The sequence below is a fragment of the Bubalus bubalis genome, chromosome 4 (genome assembly GCF_019923935.1).
Source record: "Bubalus bubalis isolate 160015118507 breed Murrah chromosome 4, NDDB_SH_1, whole genome shotgun sequence".
In the NCBI taxonomy this organism is placed as follows: domain Eukaryota; kingdom Metazoa; phylum Chordata; class Mammalia; order Artiodactyla; family Bovidae; genus Bubalus; species Bubalus bubalis.
Window position 1 is genome coordinate 18,284,368 of NC_059160.1, and position 24,847 is coordinate 18,309,214.

Sequence of the window (24,847 nt, forward strand, 5' to 3'; positions counted from 1 at the left end):
TCCTGAGTGATTAGAGCAATAGAAACATCTTTTGTTACACTTGTTTTTTGTCCTCAGTTTCTAATATAGCTCAGAGCAATAAAGGTAAAATGGGTGTCTTTTATTATTTTTTTAATGTATATGTGTCATCGAGTCCCTTAACAATTCACCTGAAATTATCACATCACTGTTAATCAGCCATACCTCAATACAAAATAAAAGTTTATAAAAGAAAATTTTAAAAAAAATTTTAAAACCTTTCAAGCACACCTGAGTTTATGCTAATGAGATAACTTTTGGAATGTCCCTATATAACCTATGGATAGAGGCTGATTAACAAGGGGACCAACCATATAATTAGAGTGCTGAAACTTACAGCCACACTCGCCATCCTCCAGGGAAGGGAAAGGATTGGAGGTTGAATTAATCACCAATGACTGATAATCAGTCATTCTATTGATACATGATGAAGCCCCAGAAAACCCCAAAAGGACAGGGTTCAGAGAGCTTCCAGGTCAGTGAAGAAGAATACTTCCATGTGCCAGGACAGTAAGGCATCATCCCAAACTTCATGGCGACAGAAGTTCCTGTGCTCAGGAAACTTCCAGATCTCATTCTATGTATGTCTTCATCTGGATGCTAATTCTTCTCCTTTAATATCCTTTGTAATAACTAGGAATCTCGAAAGTAAGAGGCTTCCCAGGTGGCTCAGTGGTAAAGAATCTGCCTGCCAATTCAGGAGACGCAGGAGACTTGAGTTGGATTCTAGGAAGGCCCTCCGGAGGAAGAAATGGCAACCCACTCCAGTATTCTTGTCTGGAGAATCTCATGGGCAGAGAAGTCTGGTGGGCTACAGTCCATGGGGTCGCAGAGTTGGATACCACTAAGTGACTAAGCACACAGGCACACACTAGTAAGTAAACTGCTTTCCTGAGTTCTGTGAGCTGTGCTAGCAAGTTAAACAAACTGACAAATTAAAAATTAATACAAAATAGATGGTTTTATAAAAGATAAAAATTATTGGAAATGACTAAGAAGAGTTAGAAATTCTAAGCCTCAAAATCATAGAGAAAAGGGAAAATGTGGTCAAAGAAATCCTCTTAAATAGACAGGAGTTCTGAGAACTTCATGGGCAAATTTAACCAAATTTCTAAGAAGTATATATACACCTATATGCTACGGTCTGAATGTTTGTGTAACTCAAAAATTTAAGTGTTGAAATCCTAATGCCCAAAGATGGTGCTATTAGGTGGTGGGGCCTTTGGCGGGTGCTTAGGTCATGAAGACGGGGCCATCGAGAATGGGACTCATAAAAAAAAAGAGAGAATGGGACTCGTGCCAGGAAACCCCTAGACTTTCCCTTCCATCCTGAGAAGAGAGAGGATGAAGGCTGTCACCAACACATGATCATGCTGATGCCTTGACTTGGACTTCCCAGCTCCAGTACTTTGAGAAATACATTTTCTGTCGTTTATAAGCTACCCAGTGTCCAATGTTTTGTTACAGCATTCCAAACATGCAAAGACGCTATAATACAGGTAAATTTAATCAAATGGTTCAGAAAATAGAAAAGAAGAAGAGCATTCTGACTCATTCTACAAAGTAGACATAAACTGATTTCAAACTTGCAGAGCACACACACATAAAAACTATGGGTCTTCCCACTTACAGATAGAAATGCTTAGAGCAAACCTTACAATGTATTTAAAGAATGCTGTATTCCAACTATGTTAGACCTAATCCCTCAGCCCTCAGCATCCACTCCCACCTCCTTCATCATACGTACCATTGCTTCGGAGAATGGAAAGCTATGAATGACATTTTCCAGACTCCTTTATTTTCTTGATGCAAATTTGTAAACACCAATTAAATTCAATACTGTGTGAGACGGGAGTAAAAATGAAGCAGGAGCTTACTTTCTATTGATAATAAAGGTTTTGCCTTCCAATGCAGGAGGTACAGGTTTGATTCCTGTTCAGGATGCAAAGTTCCCATGGCCAAAAAGTCAAAACATAAAACAACAATATTATTACAAATTCAATAAAGTCTTTAAAAAGAAGAGAAAATCGTGATGAGGGTGGCATGGAGGCAAAACTCTCTGGATGCTGCAGACCCTGGGATCACCGTTACTGCAGTATGACCTTGACCTCAAGGGCATCATTCAAGAATCGCCAACTCGGAGAGATATAGAAGCTGAAAGGACCCAGGCCCCACCATTGCTCTGGAGAGGCAATGGACATCTCAGATGGACAAGTGTTGGACAGCAAGAGTCAATCCCAATGAACATTATCTTTTATCACAGGTTTCTTCTGTGGAATAGCTGAGTTTGTGGTTTTGTTTTTCAGAACTCTACTTCAGCAAGATGTGAAAAAGAGATGAGGTTATGGAAGCTCATCCAATTCCAGATATGATGAAGGAAGAGGGCCATCAGGAAACTACCCCCTGTCCCCAGAAGAATGGGTTGAATTTATCATTTAGCCACCTGCTTGGCCCTAATCCTCCTTCAATGGCCAGTGGATGAAGAAGGTGCATGTCTGCATTAAGAAGCAGACAAGTGGACATGAACTTTCATGGCAGAAGGAAACCAGCAAGAAACAGAATGCTGACCATGCTGGACAAGCCAGATGAACATGTGCCTCTAAACAAGGACCGCTCTGTGTCCTCGCACTCGAATGAGGTTGTGCTGGGAATTCACTCTGCAGGGATCTGGCAGGACTGAAAGCAGTTCTCTAAATGCACAGGTTTGTCTCATCTTTTTTGTCATTTATTAAAGTATTAACACACTTTATATTAATTAAAATACTAATTAATTGACATACTATTAATTAATAAAATACTAATTAATTGATACACTATTAATTAAAGTATTAATATACTATATATTAATTAATATACTATATACTAGTATTAATATACTATATACTATATTCTCACCTTTATATAATTAAAAAAAAAAGTTCCAAATGTGAAGAAAAGTAAAATGCTGTGTATTGAGTGCTTAGTGTCACTGTTTTCAACTTCTGAAGTACTGTTTGTGGTTTTTATTCTTGTTATTCTCATTTATAAATATATCACACTGTATTTACTAAAAAAAAAAAGAAAGAAAGAAAGAATCCCCAACTCTCATTAATTTAGTCTCCAATCATTTTTCATATTTAAACTTTGGGTGCACAAAAAAATTTTCATTATAATTTGAGATTTCTAGTAAACTAGCCTCTTGACATTCTTGTTTTCTTTTGTTGTGTTTGATGTTTATTATATGAATATCATTACCCAATATAAAAGCTAGAACTTTATAACATGTCTATGTGCTTCTGCCAATCCTGCCTCCTGCCTACCATACAAATGTCACCATTATATTGAGCTTTGATTATCAAACCCTCGATTTGTTTTCACTTTTACCATATAGTGCCTAAACAATGCAAGCATACTGATTAAAGTTGGTGGCTCAGAGGTAAAGAACTTGTCTGCCAATGTAAGAGACGTGGGTTTGATCCCTAGGTCAGAAGATCCCCTAGAGAAGGCAATGGCAACTCAATCCAGTATTCTTGCCTGGAAAATCCCCTGGACAGAGGAACCTGGCGGGCTACAGTCCATGGAGTCACACGTCAGACAGGACTTTGTGACTAAGCAGGCACACACTTGGAGAAGGAAATGGCAACCCACTCCAGTGTTCTTGCCTGGAGAATCCCAGGGATGGGGGAGCCTGGTGGGCTGCCGTCTATGGGGTCACACACAGTCAGACACGACTGAAGTGACTTAGCAGCAGCAGCAGCAGGCACACACTGATTAAAGTTATCCCCGCGAAACAACTCATTTCATTAACTACATTTCATAGACCCTAGATTTCTCTTAATACAGCATTTGTTGGATGATGTTTATAAATGAAAAATGTAGATATGTGTACTTCCCAATGTGGTTGTACCAATATAAATTCAAATCAGTAAAGTGTAAGAGATCTCATTTATCTACATCTCCAACACTTGGTATTACTTATTTATTAGTTTTTGCCATTAAAATGGGTATGAAATATTATATTACTATGATCTTGACTTGCAGTTCTCAAGTTATGAGTGAAGCTGAGCATCTCTAAAAATACAGCTAGGTTATGTACTTCCTCTTCCATGAAGTGCTTTTTAATTATTTTTCCCAATTTTTGTCTTTCTAATTATTTCATGACAGTTGTTTAAGGTTCTTGGTATTAATACTGTGCTCATTAAAAGTAATTGGAGTATCTTCTCCCAGCTCAGTTTTCAAAAATTTTAAATTTAAAAACACTATAAAGGGTTTTGATAAACACAAGTTCATAAAGAATCTGCCTGCCAATGCAAAAGATACGGGTTCAATCCTAGATCTGGAAGATCCCCTGGAGAAGGAAATGGCAAACCACTCTATTCTTGCCTGGGAAATCCCATGGATAAAGGAGCCTGGCAGGCTACAGTCCACAGGGTCACAAAAGAGTCAGACACAGTTTAGCAACTAAACAACAACAAAGCCTTTTAATAGACAAAATAGTACAATATATGGAACAAGGAATGTTGAAAAGAAGTATGAAAAAAGAGAAGAAAATAATGAATAACAAACCAAACAAAATAAAAAAAATTAAGGAAAGCTCATCCTAAGATTAGTGGAAAAGAGGTTAATAGAAGAGGATGAACTGAAGAGAGAAAGGCATCAGAATATCCCCATGACCTGATATGATAAGGATTATCGTAAGTTACAAAAGGAAATTATAATTTTACAGTGGGTCTAAATTTTAAAGATATTAGTGAATAAAGTTCCACTCATAGGTAAATCTTCTTCATCTCACATATTGATTTCCTTTTAGAATCACAGAAAACATCATTCCAGCCCCATCCTCTCCCATCCCAGAAAACAACTGAAGCACATTCCTCTGCAGAAAAGTTGGGTTCATTTTGGTGCCAAAATCTAAGGAGAAACAAAGGGTAAAAACACTTCTGTGAATGCTGAGTGATTGATTAGAAAGTACTTAGGATTAGGGTTGAAAAAATTGGGGTTCAGGATGAAAGAACATCCCAATGATGACTCCTTTTCTTCATATAGCCATCCTCAAAAACTTCACATGCAGGTGATTTCCCTGATGGTTCACTGGTTAATACTTTGCCTCCCAATGTGGAGGGCACAGGTTCGATCCCTGGTCAGGGAGCTAAGATCCCACATGCCTTGAGACCAAAAAACCAAAACATAAGCAGTATTGTAACAAATTCAATAAAGACTCTAAAAATGGTCCACATCAAAAAAAAAAGTATTAAAAATAAAACCACATGTGCAGACACATACTTTCACTCTTGCTAATCTAAAATTCTCCTGGAAAATAAGTTTTTATGAAACAAGGCAAGATTTAATGTTTTACAATCTGATCTTCACTTCCTCTCCTATACAGACCACTTATCCTGACTTCTCTCACTTATGCACTCTTATTATATTCCTAAATCTCTCTGTTCTCATGGAGCTACACAAAGTGAGTATCAGAATGCTTGAGTCTGGGATACAATCTGTGGTAGGGTGGGACGGAAGGGACAGGACATTATTTTTTAAATTAAAAGACCTGGTACTGCTGCTGACTCATTTGACTTTAAGCAAGTAATTAAATTCTTCATCTACAAAGATAGGAATCACCATAAGTTCCCCAAATAGCTCACAAGGTTGTGTAATAATGTGTAATTAAATTCAGGGTTTTTTAAAGCCACAAACAAATAGTATTATTATATAATTATCCTATTAGAATTTGAACATAATACTGCTTCAGACGTTTAAATCTTATTAGTTGGAGAAATACTTAACTGAATTGTTTAGGAGCAGCAAAAGTAACAGTTAAGAGCACCATCTTTGGACTTAAATAGAGTTGAGACTACTTTCTCATCTTACTAATTTATTGAACTTGGGCAATTTATTCTATTTCTTATCAGTAAAATGAGTTCTGAAAAAGAAGTTTTTATGAAATTTAGGTAAGATAATGCATGCACTTAGTAAGAACTAAATGATTGTTAGACTCTTGTTTTCATAATTATGGCCATTAGTATTAGCATTAATAGTTGCTGCTAACAAAATTTCTCTAATTTTTTTGTGTAAACAAGGCACTAGGGTTCATTAATCTGAGTCTGCACTCACCTGACATTTTCCTTGTAAGGTGTCTGATCAATCCATTGCCAGTTGCCATTCCCTTGTGGGTCTGAGAGTCCCAGAAAATAAGAAAATGTTTTATTCAGCTGCTGGATAATGAAATCCTATGTGAAGAAAAAGAGTCACAGACTGAAATTTCCAGGTTGGATCAGTAAGGGTAATCTCTAGCTCTGGAGAAAAGAAAATGCAGGTATGAGGAACAGTGTCATGACAGCACACTCAACAAGAGTGATGGCTGAAAACACCAACATTATCCCAGAAGGAAGAAAGCGCTGTTCTATGAATCCCCATCTCAGACAACGTATTCGTTTCTTCACCAAGAGACAATTCTTTTTCAATGTACAGATCAGTTTCTGTGCTTTAAATGTTTAATAAATTTTACAAATGTGTGTGTGTCATCTTATTTATCATTGTTTATCAGTAAAATTACATTTGGGCCATCAAAATTCAAATTTGTTTGTCTACTTTCCTAAGCAGTACTTCTCTAGGAAATAGATTTCAATACTTGCAGAAGTTAAACATAAAGGAGTTCCAACTAAATTTTAACTGTAGTGTGCGATTAATTTCTGAAATTATTATTAGTTTTGACCAAGAGGAGCCAAGATGTAGAGTAGAAAGACCCCGAGTTCCCTCCTTTCACAGCACACCAGGATTACAACTATTTATAGAGCAACTGGCAATGAGAATGACCTGCAGGCTGGTCGAAAGATCTTCTACAACTTAACAACAAAGTGACTGGCAGATGGGCCAGAGATACAGAGGAGTCAAGATCCATACGCCCAGATAGGTAACCCACAGATGAGATGATAATTAAAATTACAGAGATTATCTACAAGAAGCAATAGACCATAGAGTAATTAACTGGATTAAAAAAAGCAAACTCCAGTGAGACTCACTTCAGTCTTAAGGACACACACAGACTGAAAGTGAACAAATGGAAAAAGATATTCCACACAAATGAAGCTAAAATGGAGCAGAGGTAGCAAAAAATGAATTTGGACCATTACTTTACACTGCATAAAAAAAAAAAAGAATTCAAAATGGAAGAAAGACCTAAATATAAGACCCATAACTATAAAAATTGTGAAAGAAAACACAACAGAAATGTTCTATGACACTGGATTTGGCAATTTTTTAGCTATGACACCAAAATCATAGACAACAAAGAAAAAATAAACTAACTTAACTACATCAAACTCTAAAACTTCTGAGCATCAAAAGAGATAGTCAACAGAGTGTAAAGGGAACCTGTGAAATGGGGGAAAATATTTGAAAATCATATACCTTATAAGGAATTGATATCTAGAATATATAAAACTCCTATAGCTCAACAAAAAACCCCACAGATATCTCAACTTTTAGAATAGGGAGAGTACTTGAATACACATTTCTCCAAAGAAGGCATGCAAATGATCAACAAATATATGAAAAGATGCTTGATACTCCTAATCATTAAAGAAAAGGAAATCAAGTCACAATAAAATATAATTCCACACCCATTAGGATGGACACTACTGGAATAAAGACAAAGAAAATAATGTGTTGTCAATAAAATGGAGAAATTGGAACCTTTGTGTACTCTTTGTGGGACTATAAAATAGTGTAGCCACTGTGTAAAACAGTATAGTGGTTCCTCGAAAAATTCAAATTAGGATTACTATATGATCCAGCAATCCCACTTCTGAATATATATGCAAAATGCTGCTGCTGCTGCTAAGTCGCTTCAGTCGTGTCTGACTCTGTGCGACCCCATAGATGGCAGCCCACCAGGCTCCGCTGTCCCCGGGATTCTCCAGGCAAGAACACTGGAGTGGGTTGCCATTTCCTTCTCCAGTGCATGAAAGGGAAAAGTGAAAGTGAAGTCGCTCAGTCCTGTCTGACTCTGAGCGACCCCATGGACTGCAGGCTCCTCCATCCATGGGATTTTCCAGGCAGAAGTACTGGAGTGGGGGGGCCCTGCCTTCTCCAATATATGCAGAATAATTGAAAGCAAAATTTCAAAGATCATCTGTGTTTATCTCAGCATTGTTCAGGAGAGCCAGGTGATGGAGCATCCCAAACGTCCATAAACATGTGAATGGATAAGTGATACATGTTTTATACATACAGTGGAATATTATTCAGACTTATAAAGGAGGAAAATCCTGTCACATGCTACAAAATGGATAAATTTTGAAGATATTACACTAAGTGAAATAACACAGTCACAAAAATACAAAATACTATATGATGCCACTTGTATGAGGTATCTATAAGTATTAATAGTCAAACTCATAAATAAGGAAATTAAAAGGGTGGTTTCCAGGGACTGGAGGGAGGGGGAAATGGGTTGTCACTGTCCACTGGGTATAGAGTTCGGTTTGGCAAGATGAAAAAGTTGTTAAATCTTGTTATTGAGTTGGTCAAAAAGTTCATTTGGGTTTTTCCATAAGACATTAGCTCTAATACTTTGGTCACCTGATGCAAAGAGCTGACTCTTATAAGAAAGGACTCTGATGCTGGGAAAGATCGAAGGCTGGAGGAGAAGGGGATGACAGAGGATGAGATGGTTGGATGGCATCATTGACTCAATGGACGTGAGTTTGAGCAAACTCCAGGAGATGGTGAAAGACAGGGAAGCCTGGCATGCTGCAGTCCATGGGGTTGCAAAAAGCGAGACATGACTGAGCGACTAAACAACAATAAGACATGACAAATACAATAATGTGAATATAGTTAGCACTACTAAACTGTACACTTAAAAAGAGCTAAGGTGTTAAGTTTTGTTATTCTCTTTCCTCAGTTTTTTAAAAATTTTAATGAAAAATAAAGAAGACCAAAGTACCTGCTCTGTTTCTGTGTTGATCACCACTAAGTGAGCTCCCATCCCAACGCAGTTCTGCTCACTCTTAGCCCAGAAATTCTCTTCAGAAGAAATAAAGTAGCAGCTGGAACCAAACGGCCTCCAGGTACCTGGGCAACATCCCCAAATCTTTTCTGCATTGCATGAAAGGAAAGGGTGAGTCTAAGATGAGACTAATAAGCTTAAAGGGCATGTTCTATACATATAAAATTCTGATGATTTGTAGTCATTTTTCAAAGATAGGTTTCTTAATTCATGTATTTTCTTTCAGTTCCCTTAATTGTATAATTTGACACCATAGAATTGCTTGTAAATAAACATTATTCAACATTAAGCCCTCAATATTTACTAAGGTTTGCCCACAAAATTTTTCTGGATTTTTTTTTTTGCCAAAAAAAGTCACTATCAATATTTTTTTTCCTATTCTTCATATTCTTTATACATTGCTGCTGCTGCTGCTAAGTCGCTTCAGTCGTGTCAGACTCTGTGCGACCCCATAGACGGCAGCCCACCAGGCTCCCCCATCCCTGGGATTCTCCAGGCAAGAACACCGGAGTGGGTTGCCATTTCCTTCTCCAATGCATGAAAGGGAAAAGTGAAAGTGAAGTCGCTCAGTCGTGTCCGACTCTGAGTGACACCATGGTCTTCAGCCTACCAGGCTCCTCCGTCCATGGGATTTTCCAGGCAAGAGTACTGGAGTGGGGTGCCATTGCCTTCTCCACTTTATACATTAGAAGCACCAAATTCTTTCGGAGTTTCAAATGATCAACGTAAGTTAGTCTGGAATTCCAGTTCTGCTTAATAATCTTGGGCAAACCATAGAGCCTCAGATTTTTAACATTTTAATAATGATAATTATTCTCAGGATAATTGTGGGAATTATAATTATTTATCATTAGAATTCTGTCTCTACCATTTATTATATATGTCCTTGAGCAAATTCCATAACCTCCTTGCACCTCATGTTTTTAATCCTTAAAATGGAAATAATAATACCAAACTCAAGGTGAGAGTTAATCACATAATATATACAAAGTACTTTAAAGAATGCTTAAGATGTAATAATTGCTCATAAATATTACCTAGTACTAATTTTTACACAGTATCAAGCACTTAAGACTATAAACAAATCGTTCTCCCCTTTCTCCTTCAAAGCACCAGTTTGTCACTCTCCTTTGATTAAAATATCTACAACTAACTGTAAAAATATCCACTGATGTCTTTTATATATATATATAATTTTAGCACATGTATATGTATATCTAAATAATATAACTTTGTTGGGTTTTGAACTTTCTTAAAGGTATTATATGTAGTCTTCTTGGGCTTAATTTCTCATTCCATAATGCTAAAATTCATCCATATTGTTATATGTAGCTCCATTCTATTTGTGTTTTTTAAATTATGGTCAAATTATTACATATTAAGTAATAAGGAAACATTTAAAGGCTTATAATTCATTTTATAATATTATAAAATGAATAAAATAGACTACATGAATATCACTTTAATATTGGCCCCCTTTAGAAATCTATAATTATATATTCTGATCACTATTAAAAATTATCTTTTCATAAGACTTCTCAAAATGTGCCTTAACAGATTATTTTAATTTTAAAAGTCTAATTTGACTGACTGTTTTGATAGTAGGGATTGGTTTTGCCAATTAATTATACATTGCAAACATTTTTCACATGTTAAATATAAATCTCCAGTTCCAAGGTTGACAAAAATACTTAAAAATGTGATGAGTAGAAGAATTTGTCAAAAAGGCATATTGATTTTAATATATTTCAATTTCCTAACTGTTCTGAGAATAATGGACTGATTAAAATGCTTTGTAGGTATTGAAAAACAGATGTAATTAATAGTCATTTGATAAGACTTCTTATACATTTTTGGTGTACTTTCCAGAAATTGAGAAAGCAAATGACTACTGACTGAAAAATAGCAAGACTTTGCAAATTATTCCATTTATTATTCTTAACACCCAACAGCATTGAAAAATAACCTAATCAAATTCTCAGCAGACCATCACAAATAATTTTTGGTACTAGAACACTGTATGATTTCTGGCAAATTTTCAAAAAATTGACTGACATCCTAACAAAGCACATTCTATGCCTATCTACTTATTTAGGTAAGTAAGGCTTATCTAAAGTATGTGTTGCTAAAGTGAAAAACAGGAATAGAATTGACGTTGAATTCTCTCTCATTCTAGTAATAATGTTAACCAAGTAGATACTGTCTGATTGCATTTTTCAAGTCCCATTCATCTAACTAAGAGATGGACTTCCAGTAGGATTTTATTAGTAGCAACTTATCAATATTTAAAGAACATTTGAGATGTTTTGAACACAAGAAATTCATTACACTTAAAGCCCAGTGTTCCACAGAATATAAATACATTAATAAAACTGGAGCATAACTGCTAGAAGCAGTCAAAATGTTTGGGCCTATACATGGATCAGCATGAATGTGACAACTATATGCAGACTGATACCACAAACAATTGCCACTGGTGATGTGATATTCTGAAATAATAATGTTGAATAAACTTCTGAACAAAAGAAAAAATAAAAATATTAATGTATACTTATCTGTATATTTTGGCAAATGGGGGAAGTGTGATGTAAATATTAGTCCAAGGGGGGGAAAGAATAATGTAAAACATCTAACCGTTAAATAATATGTTATTCTTTTCCTTAATGTGGACCTTTTTAAAAGTTTTTACTGATTTTATTACAATATTGCTCGTGTTTTATGTTTTTCGCTTCTGTTTTGTGTTTTGACTCCCAATCAGACTTGCACCCTCTGCACTGGAAGATGGGGTCTTAACCACCAGGGAAGTCTTGGTTACTCCTTTTTTTTCAGTGCATGATCAGAGTGGAGGTAACACTCTATAATGCCATTAAGACACTAGTAGATACATTTTTTGGAGAAGGCAATGGCACCCCACTCCAGTACTCTTGCCTGGAGAATGCCATGGACGGAGGAGCCTGGTAGGCTGCAGTCCATGGGGTCGCTAGGAGTCGGACAAAACTGAGCGACTTCACTTTCACTTTTCACTTTCATGCATTGGAGAAGGAAATGGCAACCCACTCCGGTGTTCTTGCCTGGAGAATCCCAGGGATGGGGGAGCCTGGTGGGCTGCCGTCTATGGAGTTGCACAGAGTCGGACACGACTGAAGCGACTTAGCAGATACATTTTTAAAAGACGTAGCAGGTTTTTTAAATGTTAGTATTAACAATGCTCCAGAAATTGAAGCCTTTGCTTCTATGTGTGCTCAGTCGCTAAATTGTGTTCGACTCTGCGACACCAAGGACTGTAGCCCACCAGGCTCCTCTGTCCATGGGATTATCCAGGCAAGAATACTGGAGTGGGTCACCATTTTTTGCTTCTATAACATGATGCAAAAATATAGACATCGAATTAAATTATGTAAGGGAGAACATAATCTCTTTTTTTTACATTTACAAATTTATTTTTTATTTAAAAAAATTTTTGCCCAACATATTACAGACAGAAAACTGTATAAAATTGATATATACATTACAAATTATTGAAAGTTGAACATCCTTATAACTGCCACTTAGGTCAAGATATGGAATTTTACCAGCTACCCTAGATGGGCGTATATGTGCCCCATCTTAATCACAAGACCCTTTCTACCCCTCTAGATATAATAACTGCTTTTCAAAATCCTTTTAGGGGCTTGGCAAGCAGAACAGTTTGAATGTGACAGGTCGGGCTTCCCTGGTGGTCCAGTCGTTAGGACTGCCTTGCAATGGAAAGGACACCGGCCTGATCCCTGGTCTAGGAAGGCTGCACGTGCCATGGAGCCACTAAGTTTATGTGCCACAACTACTGAGCCTGTGTGCTGCAACTGTTAATAGGGAAGCCTGCACGCCAAGAGACTGCGCTGCACAGCAAAAGAAGCCACCGCAGTGAGGAGCCCACTCACTGCAACCAGAGAAAGCCCGCGTGCGGCAACCAAGACCCACCACAGTCGAAAAATAAAATAAATAAATCTTTTAAAAAAAGAAAAGAAAAAAGAGGACAGGCCTTGGCAGAGCATAGGTCCACTGAAAAAACTCTGACTTTACCCATGCCTCTGAACATTTCAACACCAGGACTGGGTGGGGGAAAAAACGGGAAAGATACAATATGGATTTCAATTAGGTTTTAACTTCAATCAAATGGGAATTTTGTGTTTGAACTTTCATTTTTCCTTTTTATTGTCATAATAATTTGAAAAGTTATTGTTTAAAAACTGGGCATTTTTATTTGATGATATGGTATTACACAACATAATTTCATCCTATAAGCTTATCTATAACTTAAATTGGTTGTGTTGAACACCCTGAGTGGCCATAACATTAAGTTGGATAGATTTAGAGAGTGAATTTGAAGTCTCTTATGTCAGATGAATGTAGAGTTAATTTAATTAATATCCATCTGTTTCGTTCAATTCAGAGTATTCTGAAGGCAAAGACTTCCAGAAAAGTATTCTTTAAAATTTCAGTAGTTATGGTTGGAGTGTCTCCAGAAGTCAGGAGGAAGACAATCCTGATAGACTAATGTTTTCCTCCCCAGAAGGGCCAGCTCTACAGCTGTTTGACAAAAAATAAAACTCCAATGTGACAACAAAACCATAGGTCAGGGAAAGTAAGGAAAATTACTCCTCAACACACCCATGCGCTACATTCTTGCCAAATACCAAAAATATGGGGGAATTTTCAACATCTCATATAAATACAAAGAAACCTCTGCCCTCTCATTACCTTTCATAAGTTTCTTCATAAAAGCAGAGGAGGAAATATCTAGTTCCTGAAATAGCAGGAGTCTGATGTCTATTTGGGTCTCCTTACTTGGAAGGAGTCAAGTCATAATGACCACTGCAAACATGCACTTTGCCTTTCTTGGGCTTTTGTAAGTCAGGCCAGTGTTGATTCTGAATTGAGCTCAACCAATTCTCTCTGTGGCTCAGATGGTAAGATTTTCAGCTGGTAAAGAATATGCCTGCAATGTGACTGGGAGACCTGGGTTTGATCCCTGAGTCCAGAAGATCCCCTGCAGAAAGGAATGGCTACCCACTCCAGTATTCTTGCCTGGAGAACCCCATGGACAGAGAAGCCTGGTGGGCTACAGTACACGACTGAGCAACTAACACTTTCACTTTACTCTCAATTCTTCATACACTAAGTTACCAGGGTTATTGTTTAGAGTAGGGGCAGTCTCTGAAACAGGAAGACAGCAATACAGCCATTTTGAAAGGACCGGGGAACAGCCTTGCACAAAACAGCCCTTGGAAGCTCAACAGGAGCTTGAGTCCCAGAGACAGGGGTGAAAAAAAGCAACAAAACAAAAACACACTCACAGGAATAAAAGATTGACTTTAGCTCTGCTACGCTAACGAGTATACCTAGTTGCCACAAGAAGCTCAACTAAATATTTTAACCTTATCTGTTTCTGTGCTTTCTTGCAAAAAATCTTCATGCATTCCTTTTCCCTCACACAAGCTCTTTCTGTTCCTGACAGCCACCATGGACCCATCTGCCACTGATTTTAAAAGTCTGATGGACTTTCCTGGTGGGCCAGTGGTTAAGAATTCTCCTTCCAATGCAGGGGACTTGGGTTTAACCCTTCATTAGGAAACTAAGATCCCACATGTGCTGTGCTTAGCCGCTCAGTTGTGTCTAACTCTCGCGACCCCATGGACTGTAGACCCCACATTCCTCTGTTCTTGGGAATTTTCAGGCAAGAATATTCAAGTAGATTGCCATTTCCTCCTCCAGAGGATCTTCCCCACCCAGGGATCAAACCCGTGTCCCCAGTGTCTCCGCATTACAGGCAGATTCTTGGTAACTACGTGCTGCTGAAACCACAGAGCCTGTGCTGTTTACAGCCTGTGTGCCTCAGTGAATACTCAGCACAGCCAAAATGCTAAAATATTTTTTTTAATGTTTGACAATTGTTGGAAATTATCAGTGATCATGGGACAAACTCTCCTTATTGTTATAAAAGCAACTCACCCCTTACTACTTGGGGAGCTGGCATTTTTCTCCCTGCCTTCTCTCTTGTGTACAAGCTGCCTACTTTAATAAAAGCTTTGCCTGCCCAAGACTCTCATGGAATCAATATTCACTTCTATGGTATCACTGTCCAAGGATCTGAAAAGGATGTGGTAACGCCATCCTGAGCCATGTTCTGAGATGCAAGTTAACCATAATAAAACTGATTCTTGGAATGGATATGGGCATTATTTTTATTTATTTAGTTTTGGCTGTGCTGGGTCTTTTTTTGCTGTGTGTGGGCTTTTCTCTAGTTGTGACGAGTGGAGGTTACTCTCTAGTTGCAGAGCATATGCTTCTCATTGCAGTGGCTTCTCCTGTTGCCAAGCGCAGGCTCTAGGGTACACAGGCTTCAGTAGTTGTGGCGTGCGGGCTCAGGAGTTGCCACTCCTGAGCTCTAGAGCACAGGCTAAATAGTCGTAGTGCAGGAGCTTAGTTGCTTCACAGCATGTGAGATCTTCCTGGATCAGGGATCAAACCCACATCTACTGCTTGGCGGATGGACTTTTTAACCACTGAACTCCCCTGAGCCTCGATATGGGCATTATTAATTGGGCATCTTAGATATCAAAAAGATTTTATCCATTTGGTAGAGGGTGAGGGTAATGTGAAACAAGAACCGTTAGGAATAATTTCCAGGGTGGGCTTCAGCAAATTACGAGGGTATGTTGGTAGCACATATTGAGGTCAACATGGCTGGAGGAGGCATTTTTTGAAGGCAAGTCTAGAACCTGATGTGAACAATGAAGTTTAGAGGTACATTAATTATATCCATGCAGCAACTTTGCGACCTGTGCTGTGCTTAATCGCTCAGTCATGGCCGACTCCTGGCAACCCCATGGACTGTAGCCCACCAGAAGACTCTGTCCATGGGGATTCTCCAGGCAAGAATACTGGAGTGGGTTGCCATGCTCTTTTCCAGGGGATCTTTCCCAACCCAGGGATCGAACCCAGGTCTCCCACATTTCACCAGATTCTTTACCATCTGAACAACCAGGGAAGCCTGCAGAAACTTTATTTTTTTTTTTAATAGAATAAAGCAATCTTGAACTCAACCCTGACCTCTCTCTGAGAAAAGGGGAAGTCTAGTTAAACATTGCAACACCTTACCTGTCACCCTTGTCCCTTCACTGAAGCACGTTAGATTTGAATGGTGTGTATGCAGTTCAGACAGCCTTTTGCCATTGTTGCCATATGTAAAATAATAAGTCACTGTAAAAGGAGAAGAAGGATTAGTATCCTTCCATTTTTTCACTACTGAGCCTTATGCTCTAAATCTGTGCCACGCTGGCTTACCTGCAACTGCCACCACTCTCTTCTTTCTAAGCCAACTCACTAAATACCATGCTGATTGTATATGGAATCTAGGGAAAAGGTACTGATGAACCTATTTGCAGGGCAGGAATGGAGACCTGGACATAGAGAACGACTTGTGGACACAGGGTGAGAAGGGGAGGGTGGGACGAACTGAGAGAGTAGCATTGACTTATCTACACTACCATGTATAAAATGGATAGCTAGTGAGAAGCTGCCATATAGCACAGGGAGCTCAGCTGGGTGCTCTGTGATGACCTAGAGGGGTGGGATGGGGGCGTGGAAGAGAGGCATAAGAGGGAGAGGATATATGTATCCATATGGCTGATTCACACTGTTGCACAGCAGAAACTAATGCAATTATGTGTTGTGTGTTAGTCACTCAGTTGTGTCTGACTCGTGAGACCCCAGACTGTAGCCTTCCAGGCTCCTCTGTCCATGGAATTCTCCAGGCAAGAATACTGAAGTTGGTTGCCATTTATACTCCAATAAAAAAAAAAAAATGTTTACTGCTTGCCTGTATGCATTATCATGTTTGTTTTTATGCCTACAAATTTATTTCTGACTCTCTCCCCCATTAAAATTTAAGCTTTATGTTCTAGGGCAGAGATTCTGTTTTATTATATTTTTTGCCATTAATTTTTATAAGAGTATGGTTGCTTTACAATATTGTATTAATTTCTACTGTCCAGCAAAGTGAATGAGCCATACATCTACATATATCCTCTCCCTTTTGGACTTTCTTCTCATTCAAGTCACCCTTGAGCATTACATAGGGTTCCCTGTGCTATTATACAGGATGTTCTCATTAGTTGAGATGCTGTTTTCTATACCAGTTAATCACCTAGAGCTGTGACGATCACAATAATCAATAGACACTGTTCATTCACTGGCTATCTACTTCTCTTCAAATTTTTTTAACTCTTTATTTTGTATTGGTATATAGCCAATTAACAATGTTGTGATAGTTTCATGTGGACAGTAAAGGGACTCAGCCATACATATACATGTATCCATTCTCCCCCAAATTCCCCTCCCATCAAGGTTGCCACATAACATTGAGCAGAGTTCCATGTTCTATACAGTAGGTTCCTTGTTGGTTATCCATTTTAAATATAGCAGTATTACATGTCCATCCATAACCCCCTAACTATCTCTTTCCTCCATACTTTCCCCACCCCCTGATCCAGCAACTGTAAGTTCATTCTATAAGTCTGTGAGACTTTTTCTGTTTTGCAAGTAAGTTCATTTGTATCCTTTTTTTTTTTTAGATTCCACATAAAAGGGATGTCATATGATATTTCTCCTTTTCTGTCTGATTTACTTCACTCAGTATGACAATATCTAGGTCTATCCATCTTCCTGCAAGTGGCATTATTTCATTTTTTTAATGGCTGAGTAATATTCCATTGTATACATATACCACATCTTTTTTATCCATTCACCTGTTGATGGACATCTAGGTTGTTCCATGTCTTAGCATTGTAAACAATGCTGCAATGAACACTGGGGCACATGTATCCTTTGGATCATGTTTTGCTCCAGATATATACCCAGGAGTGGGGTTGCAGGGTCTTATGGTAGCTCTCCTTAATGTTAATAATCCTGAAGTGAGTTTGCAGTTTATTCCAGTATTTTTTAAAATTTCTGACTGCTGGTAGCTACACTTAAACACAGAGGATAAATAACAACCAAGGGGAGCCTTTAAACCTTTAGAGTCATTTTAAATGTCTCAAATGAACATAAACTTTTATGCTCAGGATGTGCACATTGAGTAAGACCTGTTCTCTTTCAGGTCCTGACTTGATTCTTCACTCATATTCTTCTCGTTCTTCTGTTATTGAAACCCTGTACTATCAAACGTTACTACCTCTCTCTTAGCCTATGTCTTGGAGTTCTGAATACCTGCTTCCTCTTGATTACTGAAATAACTACCCTTAAACCCCTTTCTCTCTTGCATTTGACCCTGTAAAGTAAAGCAAATTCTAATCCTGGTGATAATTCTTTGTGCTTTAATGAAGACTATAAGATTGATTTACATGTCAGAAGGAGCTTCAAATATGGCCCATTTGACATAGGAAGTCAGTTTCACCCCCTCAGATTATTCAATAACTATTTTTAACCACCTTGTCAATGAATAGAGAACTAAATTGTGGGTTAGAGAGCAAAAAGGCCTTTAAGACTTCTCACAAAATGAACTTGAACTATTTAACTGGAAGCAAAGGGAACAGGAAAGAAATACTTTATTCTCTTCTAGTTCCAATATTCCACTTGAAAACTTTTTCCTTTCCTAGTGGGAAAAACTCCCACATGAAAACCAAAGACCCTAATCTAAAGTATTATGATCATAAAGGCAGTTAAGGCTGTCCTCTCACTAGAGGGCTTTATGACACATGATCACAGTGAACCCAGGAGTGAAGATGGAGTCCTCGAAAATGGCGTCCTCAAGGATGGCGACAAGCAACATACAATCTAAGTGAGGTCATGATTGGGTAAATGCTAGTAAAACCAGGCAAAATAAATCTGGAAGAAGAACCAGTTATCAAAACATGGAGGAAGCAGAGAAAAGGGAGGAGCAGGGGAGAGGAAAATGAAGAAAAAGCATGACACTCTGAGTAAGAGCTAACATATTAATGCATGAAGGAGAACACATCCTAGGGAAGGGGTCCCCAACCTCTGGGATCTAATGCCTGATGATCTGAGGTGGAGCTGATGTAATAATAATAACAGAAATAAAGCTCACAATAAATGTAATGTGCTTGAATCATCCTAAAACCATTGCCCACCTTAACCCCTAGTTTGTGGGAAAATTGTCTTCCACAAAGTGGGTGCCTGGTGCCAAAAAGGTTGAGGATCACTGCCTAGAGGGTCTACATAGAACTTGATGGGGAAGGGATCAAGGGACATAGCCCCTCAATGATGAACTTACCCACACAGCTCACAATGAAACATGCACTGAGGAGGGCTAAGCCAAGTACTGCAATACACCAGAGCTTCACCCAGAAGCAGGATTCTGCATTCCTTGTCAAGTCAGCAAGACAGATGTAGTTACCAGGAGTTCCAGGAAGCAAGAGACCCTAAGAAGCTTAGAGCAATGAAGACATCAGATGAAGAATCTCAGAGTAATTAAAAGACTTAAATAAGAAGAGAACTTATGGGACTCCCCTGGCGATCCAGTGGTTAAGAATCTGCCTTGCAATGCAGGAGACACAGGTTCCACCCCTGGTCGCAGAGATAAGATCCCACATGCTGTGGGGCAACTGAACCCACATGCCTCAACTAAGACCTAACACAGCCAAGTAAGTAAATAAGTATCTTTTTAAAAATAGAGAGAGAGCTTAGAAATGCCTTCAAGATTAAATAACCAGGTAGTGGCTCTCAAAGGTGGAACTAGTGGTGAAGAACCCGCCTGCCAATGCAGGAGACATGACACGGGTCCAATCCTTGGGTCACGAAGATCCCCTGGAGAAAAAAATGGCAACCCACTTGAGTATTCTTGCCTGGAAAACTCCATGGACAGAGGAGTCTGGTGGACTACTGTCCATGGGGTCACAAAGAGTCGGACATGACTGAAGCAACTTAGCAGCAGCATTCAGGTCTTAAACAATCCAGGCAAAACTCATCCTCAGTCAAAGGTAATTTCCATTTCCTTCTTCTTTCTTCTTAATATTATAATCATCTGTTGACTTCCCCATCTTTCTCAAAATATCATTTCTGCCTCTTACTTCTCATAAACTTCTGTGGTATGTGGTTTCTTACACTTTCAAGTGAGCCTGGCCTCTGAGGAATTATTCTTTCTTTCAGTCTTCCATGACCCCACAATGTGGTCCAATCTCTTTCCCATCCATTTGTCTGTTGTCTACCTCTTCTCTCCAGATGACTCTTCATCACACACTTACACCTTTCTTTCTTGAATGGAGAAAAGGAATACTTACCTTCCCGCACCATTCTGTGGGCTCCCTGTGTTAAGAAGGTCCAAGAGCCTCTTTCTCTCTCTCTATCTCTCTGAAGATGTTACCCAGAGCTCTGGCTTCATTCAAAGAAGTCAGAGCTCAGAGATGAACTGCTGAACACTCTGATGTGACTACGAGACATCCAATATAAAGGGGACCTTGAAAGAAGAAGTCGCGGTTTGGACTATAGATTCCAGTGATTTTTAAATAGTGGGTAACATGAAAGAGAAACTGAGAAACCTAGCCTAAACTGTTCATGAGAACTTCAACAAGAATACTCACATCATTTGTTCACTTTCTGACAGAAAGTCTCTCTCTCTCTCTGATTCCTACTCAGAACAGAGTAGGAATCTTTAAAAAAATTATTTGTAAGATGCAATTAATTCAGTGGTCCTTAGCCAATTTGGGGGGCTTTCCTTGTGGCCGAGTGGTAAAGAATCTGCCTGCCAATGCAGAAGACTTGGGTATAATCCCTGGGTAAGGCAGATCCCTTGAAAAGGAAATGGCAACCCACTCCAGTATTCTTGCCTGGGAAATCCCATGGGCAGAGGAGCCTGGTAGGCTATAGTTCATGGAGTCACAAAAGAGTCAGACATCATTTAGCAACTAAACAACAAGCCAGTTTTTACATTGAGTTTTATGTAAGACTTAACCCATGTGTTTAATAGTGTCCTAGGAAGTGAGCAAAAGTCTGATTGAATAGATATGACTTAGATAGTAAGGGTTAATATAATAAATTACATAAAGAACCATGGACATTGTTTAGGAATATAATTGCAAAGTGGAAGATACTGGAATCTATCTGTAAAAGTGATAAAACATTCTTATTACATCAAGACCAAGACTGAAGAACATTTAATAATATATTACAATCTCCTTGATTAAGTAAGGAGGAGCTTGAAGTAGTATAACATCAAGGGTGAGCTTTATTAATTTCTTGTTATTACTCAAGGGCTTAGGGATCCTTCCTCACACACAGTTTCCAGAATGTAGAGTTTTCTGTTAACATTACATATATCTCCACAATCTCAATTGAGCAACCACAAATACAAGAAACAAAAATCAAAACTACCACGGATGTATGACTATTGAACTCAGCAGGATTTACTTGTTTGTTTTTCTGGCTGTGCCACACAGCATGTGGGATCTTTACTCCCAGACCAGGAATCAAAGCCATACCTCCTACACTGGGAGCTCAGAGTCTTAACCACTGGACCACCAGGGAAGTCCCAACTCAGCAGGACTTTTTAAGTAATAGGATAGTTATCAATAATAATGGAAATAGACATTGAGACTAGGATTAAAAACCCACAAAAGTCTCCCCCCACCAATTAGTTTGGGATGCAACAAGTCATAATGGGAGAAGAAGTGATTATAAAATGTCATCATCTGTTTCCAGTTCCCCTTAGAGATTAAGAAACATAAAGGATGAAATCATTTCATGGTCCAGAAAAAGAATATTCTCCTCAAACGTGGAGAAAAGGAAACTCCATACACGGTTGGTAAAAATGTAAATTGGTATAGCCACTATGGAAAACAGTATGGAGATTCTCTAAAAAACTAAGAGTAGAACCATATGATCCAGTATTTTCACTCCTGGGTATATATCCAGCAAAAATAAAAACTCTAATTTTAAAAGACGCACTGTCAATCAGCATTGGATCTGATTGACATTCATAGAATATTTTATCCAAAATGACAAAATACACACTTGTCCCCAACTCACATAGAATACTACCAAGATAGGCCACATTCTGGTCCATAAAATACACCTTAACAAATTTAAAATAATGGGAATTGTACAATGTCTGCTCTCAGCCCACAGTGGTATTAAACTAAAAGTCAGTAATAGAAGAACAGCTGGAAAATCCCAAAATACTTGGAGATTAAACAACACACCTCTAAAAGACACAAGAGTCAGAGAAGAATTTTTTTTTTAGCCATGCCACAGGGCTTGCAGGGTTTTAATTCCCCCACCAGGGATCAAACCAGGCCTACAGCCGTGAAAGAGCCGAGTCCTAACCACTGAATCACCAGGGAATTCCCCCCAGTTTTTTAAATTTTAATTAAATGAAATGAAATGTATCAAAATTTATGGGCTACAGCAAAGGAAATGCTTAGAGGAAGGTTTTATACCGTTGAAGCCCTATATCAGAAAAGACGAAAGACCTAAAATCAGTAACTTAAGCTTCCACCTTAGACAACTATAAAAACAGAGAAAATTAAATCCAGAGTAAGTAGAAGAAAAATAAATAATAAAAGTGAGAGTAGAAATTAATGAAATTGAAAACAGCAAAACAATAAAGACAAGGAAACCAAAAGTTTGTTCTTTAAAAATATCAACAAAATTATTTTAAAAATCAACAAAATTTATAATCTCCTAGACAGTTAATGAAGAAAAGAATGAGAGAAGACATAAATTTCCAAAATTAGAAGTGAAAAAGAAGTTACAAAAGGAGTTATCATGAATGACCCACACAGACGTTAAAAGAATAACTAAGAAATATTATGGAAAAAGCGCACATAACTACATGCATTACAGAATGTGGATCACTTCTATTCGTTGCTATAACACTGTTCTCAAAGCAGCTTACAATTAGCATTCTTATAAACATCTTTGTTAGACATGCACTTTAACACTCTCTGGCATGCATTTCAGGATAGTGATCATGTCTACTCACTGACATAACAGTGGTCTGAACTCAACTTGCAAATTGCATTTTGGTTGTTGCTGTTTAGTCACTAAGTCACGTCTGACTCTTTTGAGATCCCATGGACTGTAGCCCACCAGGCTCCTCTGTCCATGAAATTCTCTGGGCAAGAATATTGGAGCAGGTTGCCATTCCCTTCTACAGGGGATCTTCCCGACCCAGGAATCGAACCCAGGTCAATCTGCCTGTAATGCAGGCAGATTCTTTACTGTCTGCAAAATTAGGTAGTCTCTTTGGAAGACAGTCTAGCAGTTTCTTACAAAGCCATGCATAATCTTAACATAAAATCCAGCAACTGTGCTCTTAGATATTTACCTAAATGAGCTAAAAGCATGTTCACAAAAAAAAATCTGCACATGAATGTTTTGTTATTGTTGTTTAGTCCCTGAGCCATACTCGACTCTTTTGGGACCCCTTGGACTGTAGCCCGCCAGGTTCCTCTGTCCATGAAATTTCCCAGGCAAGAATACTGGAGTGGGTTGCCATTTCCTTCTCCGGAGGATCTTCCCAACCCAGGGATCAAATTCAAGTCTGTGTGAATGTTTACAGCAGCTTTATTCACAGTTGTCAAAAACTGGAAACAACCATGATGTCCTTTGATAGGTAAGTAGATAAACTGTTGGATCTAATATCTGTTGGATCATCGAAAAAGTAAGAGAGTTCCAGAAAAACACCTACTTCTGCTTTATTGACTATGCCAAAGCCTTTGACTGTGTGGATCACAACAAACTGGAAAATTCTGAAAGAGATGGGAACACCAGATCACCTGACCTGCACCTGAGAAATATGTATGCAGGTCAAGAAGCAATGGTTAGAAGCAGACATGGAACAGACTGGTTGCAAATTGGGAAAGGAGTACATCAAGGCTGTATATTGTCACCCTGCTTATTTAAATTATATGCAGAGTACATCATGCGAAATGCCAGGCTGGATGAAGCACAAGCTGGAATCAAGATTGCCAGGAGAAATATCAATAACCTCAGATACGCAGATGACACCATCCCTATGGCAGAAAGCAAAAAGGAACTAAAGATCCTCTTGATGAAAGTGAAAGAGGAGAGTGAACAAGTTGGCTTAAAGCTCAACATTCAGAAAATTACGATCACAGCATCTGGTCCCATCACTTCATGGCAAATAGATGGGGAAACAATGGAAACAGTGACAGACTTTATTTGGGGGGGCTTCAAAATTACTGCAGATGGTGACTGCAGCCATGAAATTAAAAGATGCCTGCTCCTTGGAAGAAAAGTTATGACAAACCTAGACAGCATATTCAAAAGCAGAGACGTTACTTTGCCAACAAAGGTCCGTCTAGTCAAAACTATGGTTTTTTCAGTAGTCATGCATGGATGAGAGAGATGGACGATAAAGAAAGCTGAGCACTGAAGAATTTATGGTTTTGAATTGTGGTGTTGGAGAAGACTCTTGAGAGTCCCTTTGACTGCAAGGAGATCTAACCAGTCCATCCTAAAGGAAATCAGACCTGAATATTCATTGGAAGGACTGATGCTGAAGCTGAAGCTCCAATACTTTAGCCACCTGATTCAAAGAACTGACTCAATGGAAAAGACCCTGATGCTGGGAAAGATTGAAGGTGAAAGGAGAAAGGGACAAGAGAGGATGAGCTGGTTGGATGGCATCACCAACTCAATGGACATGAGTTTGAGTAAACTCCGGGAGTTGGTGATGGACAGAGAAGCCTGGGGTGCTGCAGTCCATGGGGTCGCAAAGAGTTGGACACAAATGAGCAACTAAACTGAACTGAGATAAACTGTGGTACAGCCACATGATGAAAATTTTCCATGATAGAAAGAAAGGAGCTATCAAGC

General features: G+C 38.6%; 1 protein-coding gene across 2 annotated transcripts; it reads right to left on the bottom strand.

The window, feature by feature from the left end:
• Window positions 1-4,450: 4,450 nt before the first annotated feature.
• On the bottom strand, window positions 4,451-22,538 carry CLEC6A (C-type lectin domain containing 6A). Of its 2 annotated transcripts, XM_025283155.3 has the most exons (6): window positions 20,290-22,538; window positions 19,284-19,376; window positions 16,151-16,252; window positions 8,948-9,099; window positions 6,112-6,227; window positions 4,451-4,908 (listed from the first exon to the last, which is right to left on the bottom strand). In XM_025283155.3, the coding sequence occupies exons 1-6, from the start codon at window positions 20,300-20,302 to the stop codon at window positions 4,764-4,766; spliced, it is 621 nt and encodes a 206-aa protein (XP_025138940.3). In that variant the 5' UTR covers window positions 20,303-22,538; the 3' UTR covers window positions 4,451-4,763. The 2 variants fall into 2 exon arrangements, with proteins under 2 accessions (XP_025138940.3, XP_025138941.3); XM_025283156.3 differs by lacking the exon at window positions 19,284-19,376 and having other exon boundaries at window positions 20,290-22,536.
• Between the last annotated feature and the right edge of the window lie 2,309 nt (window positions 22,539-24,847).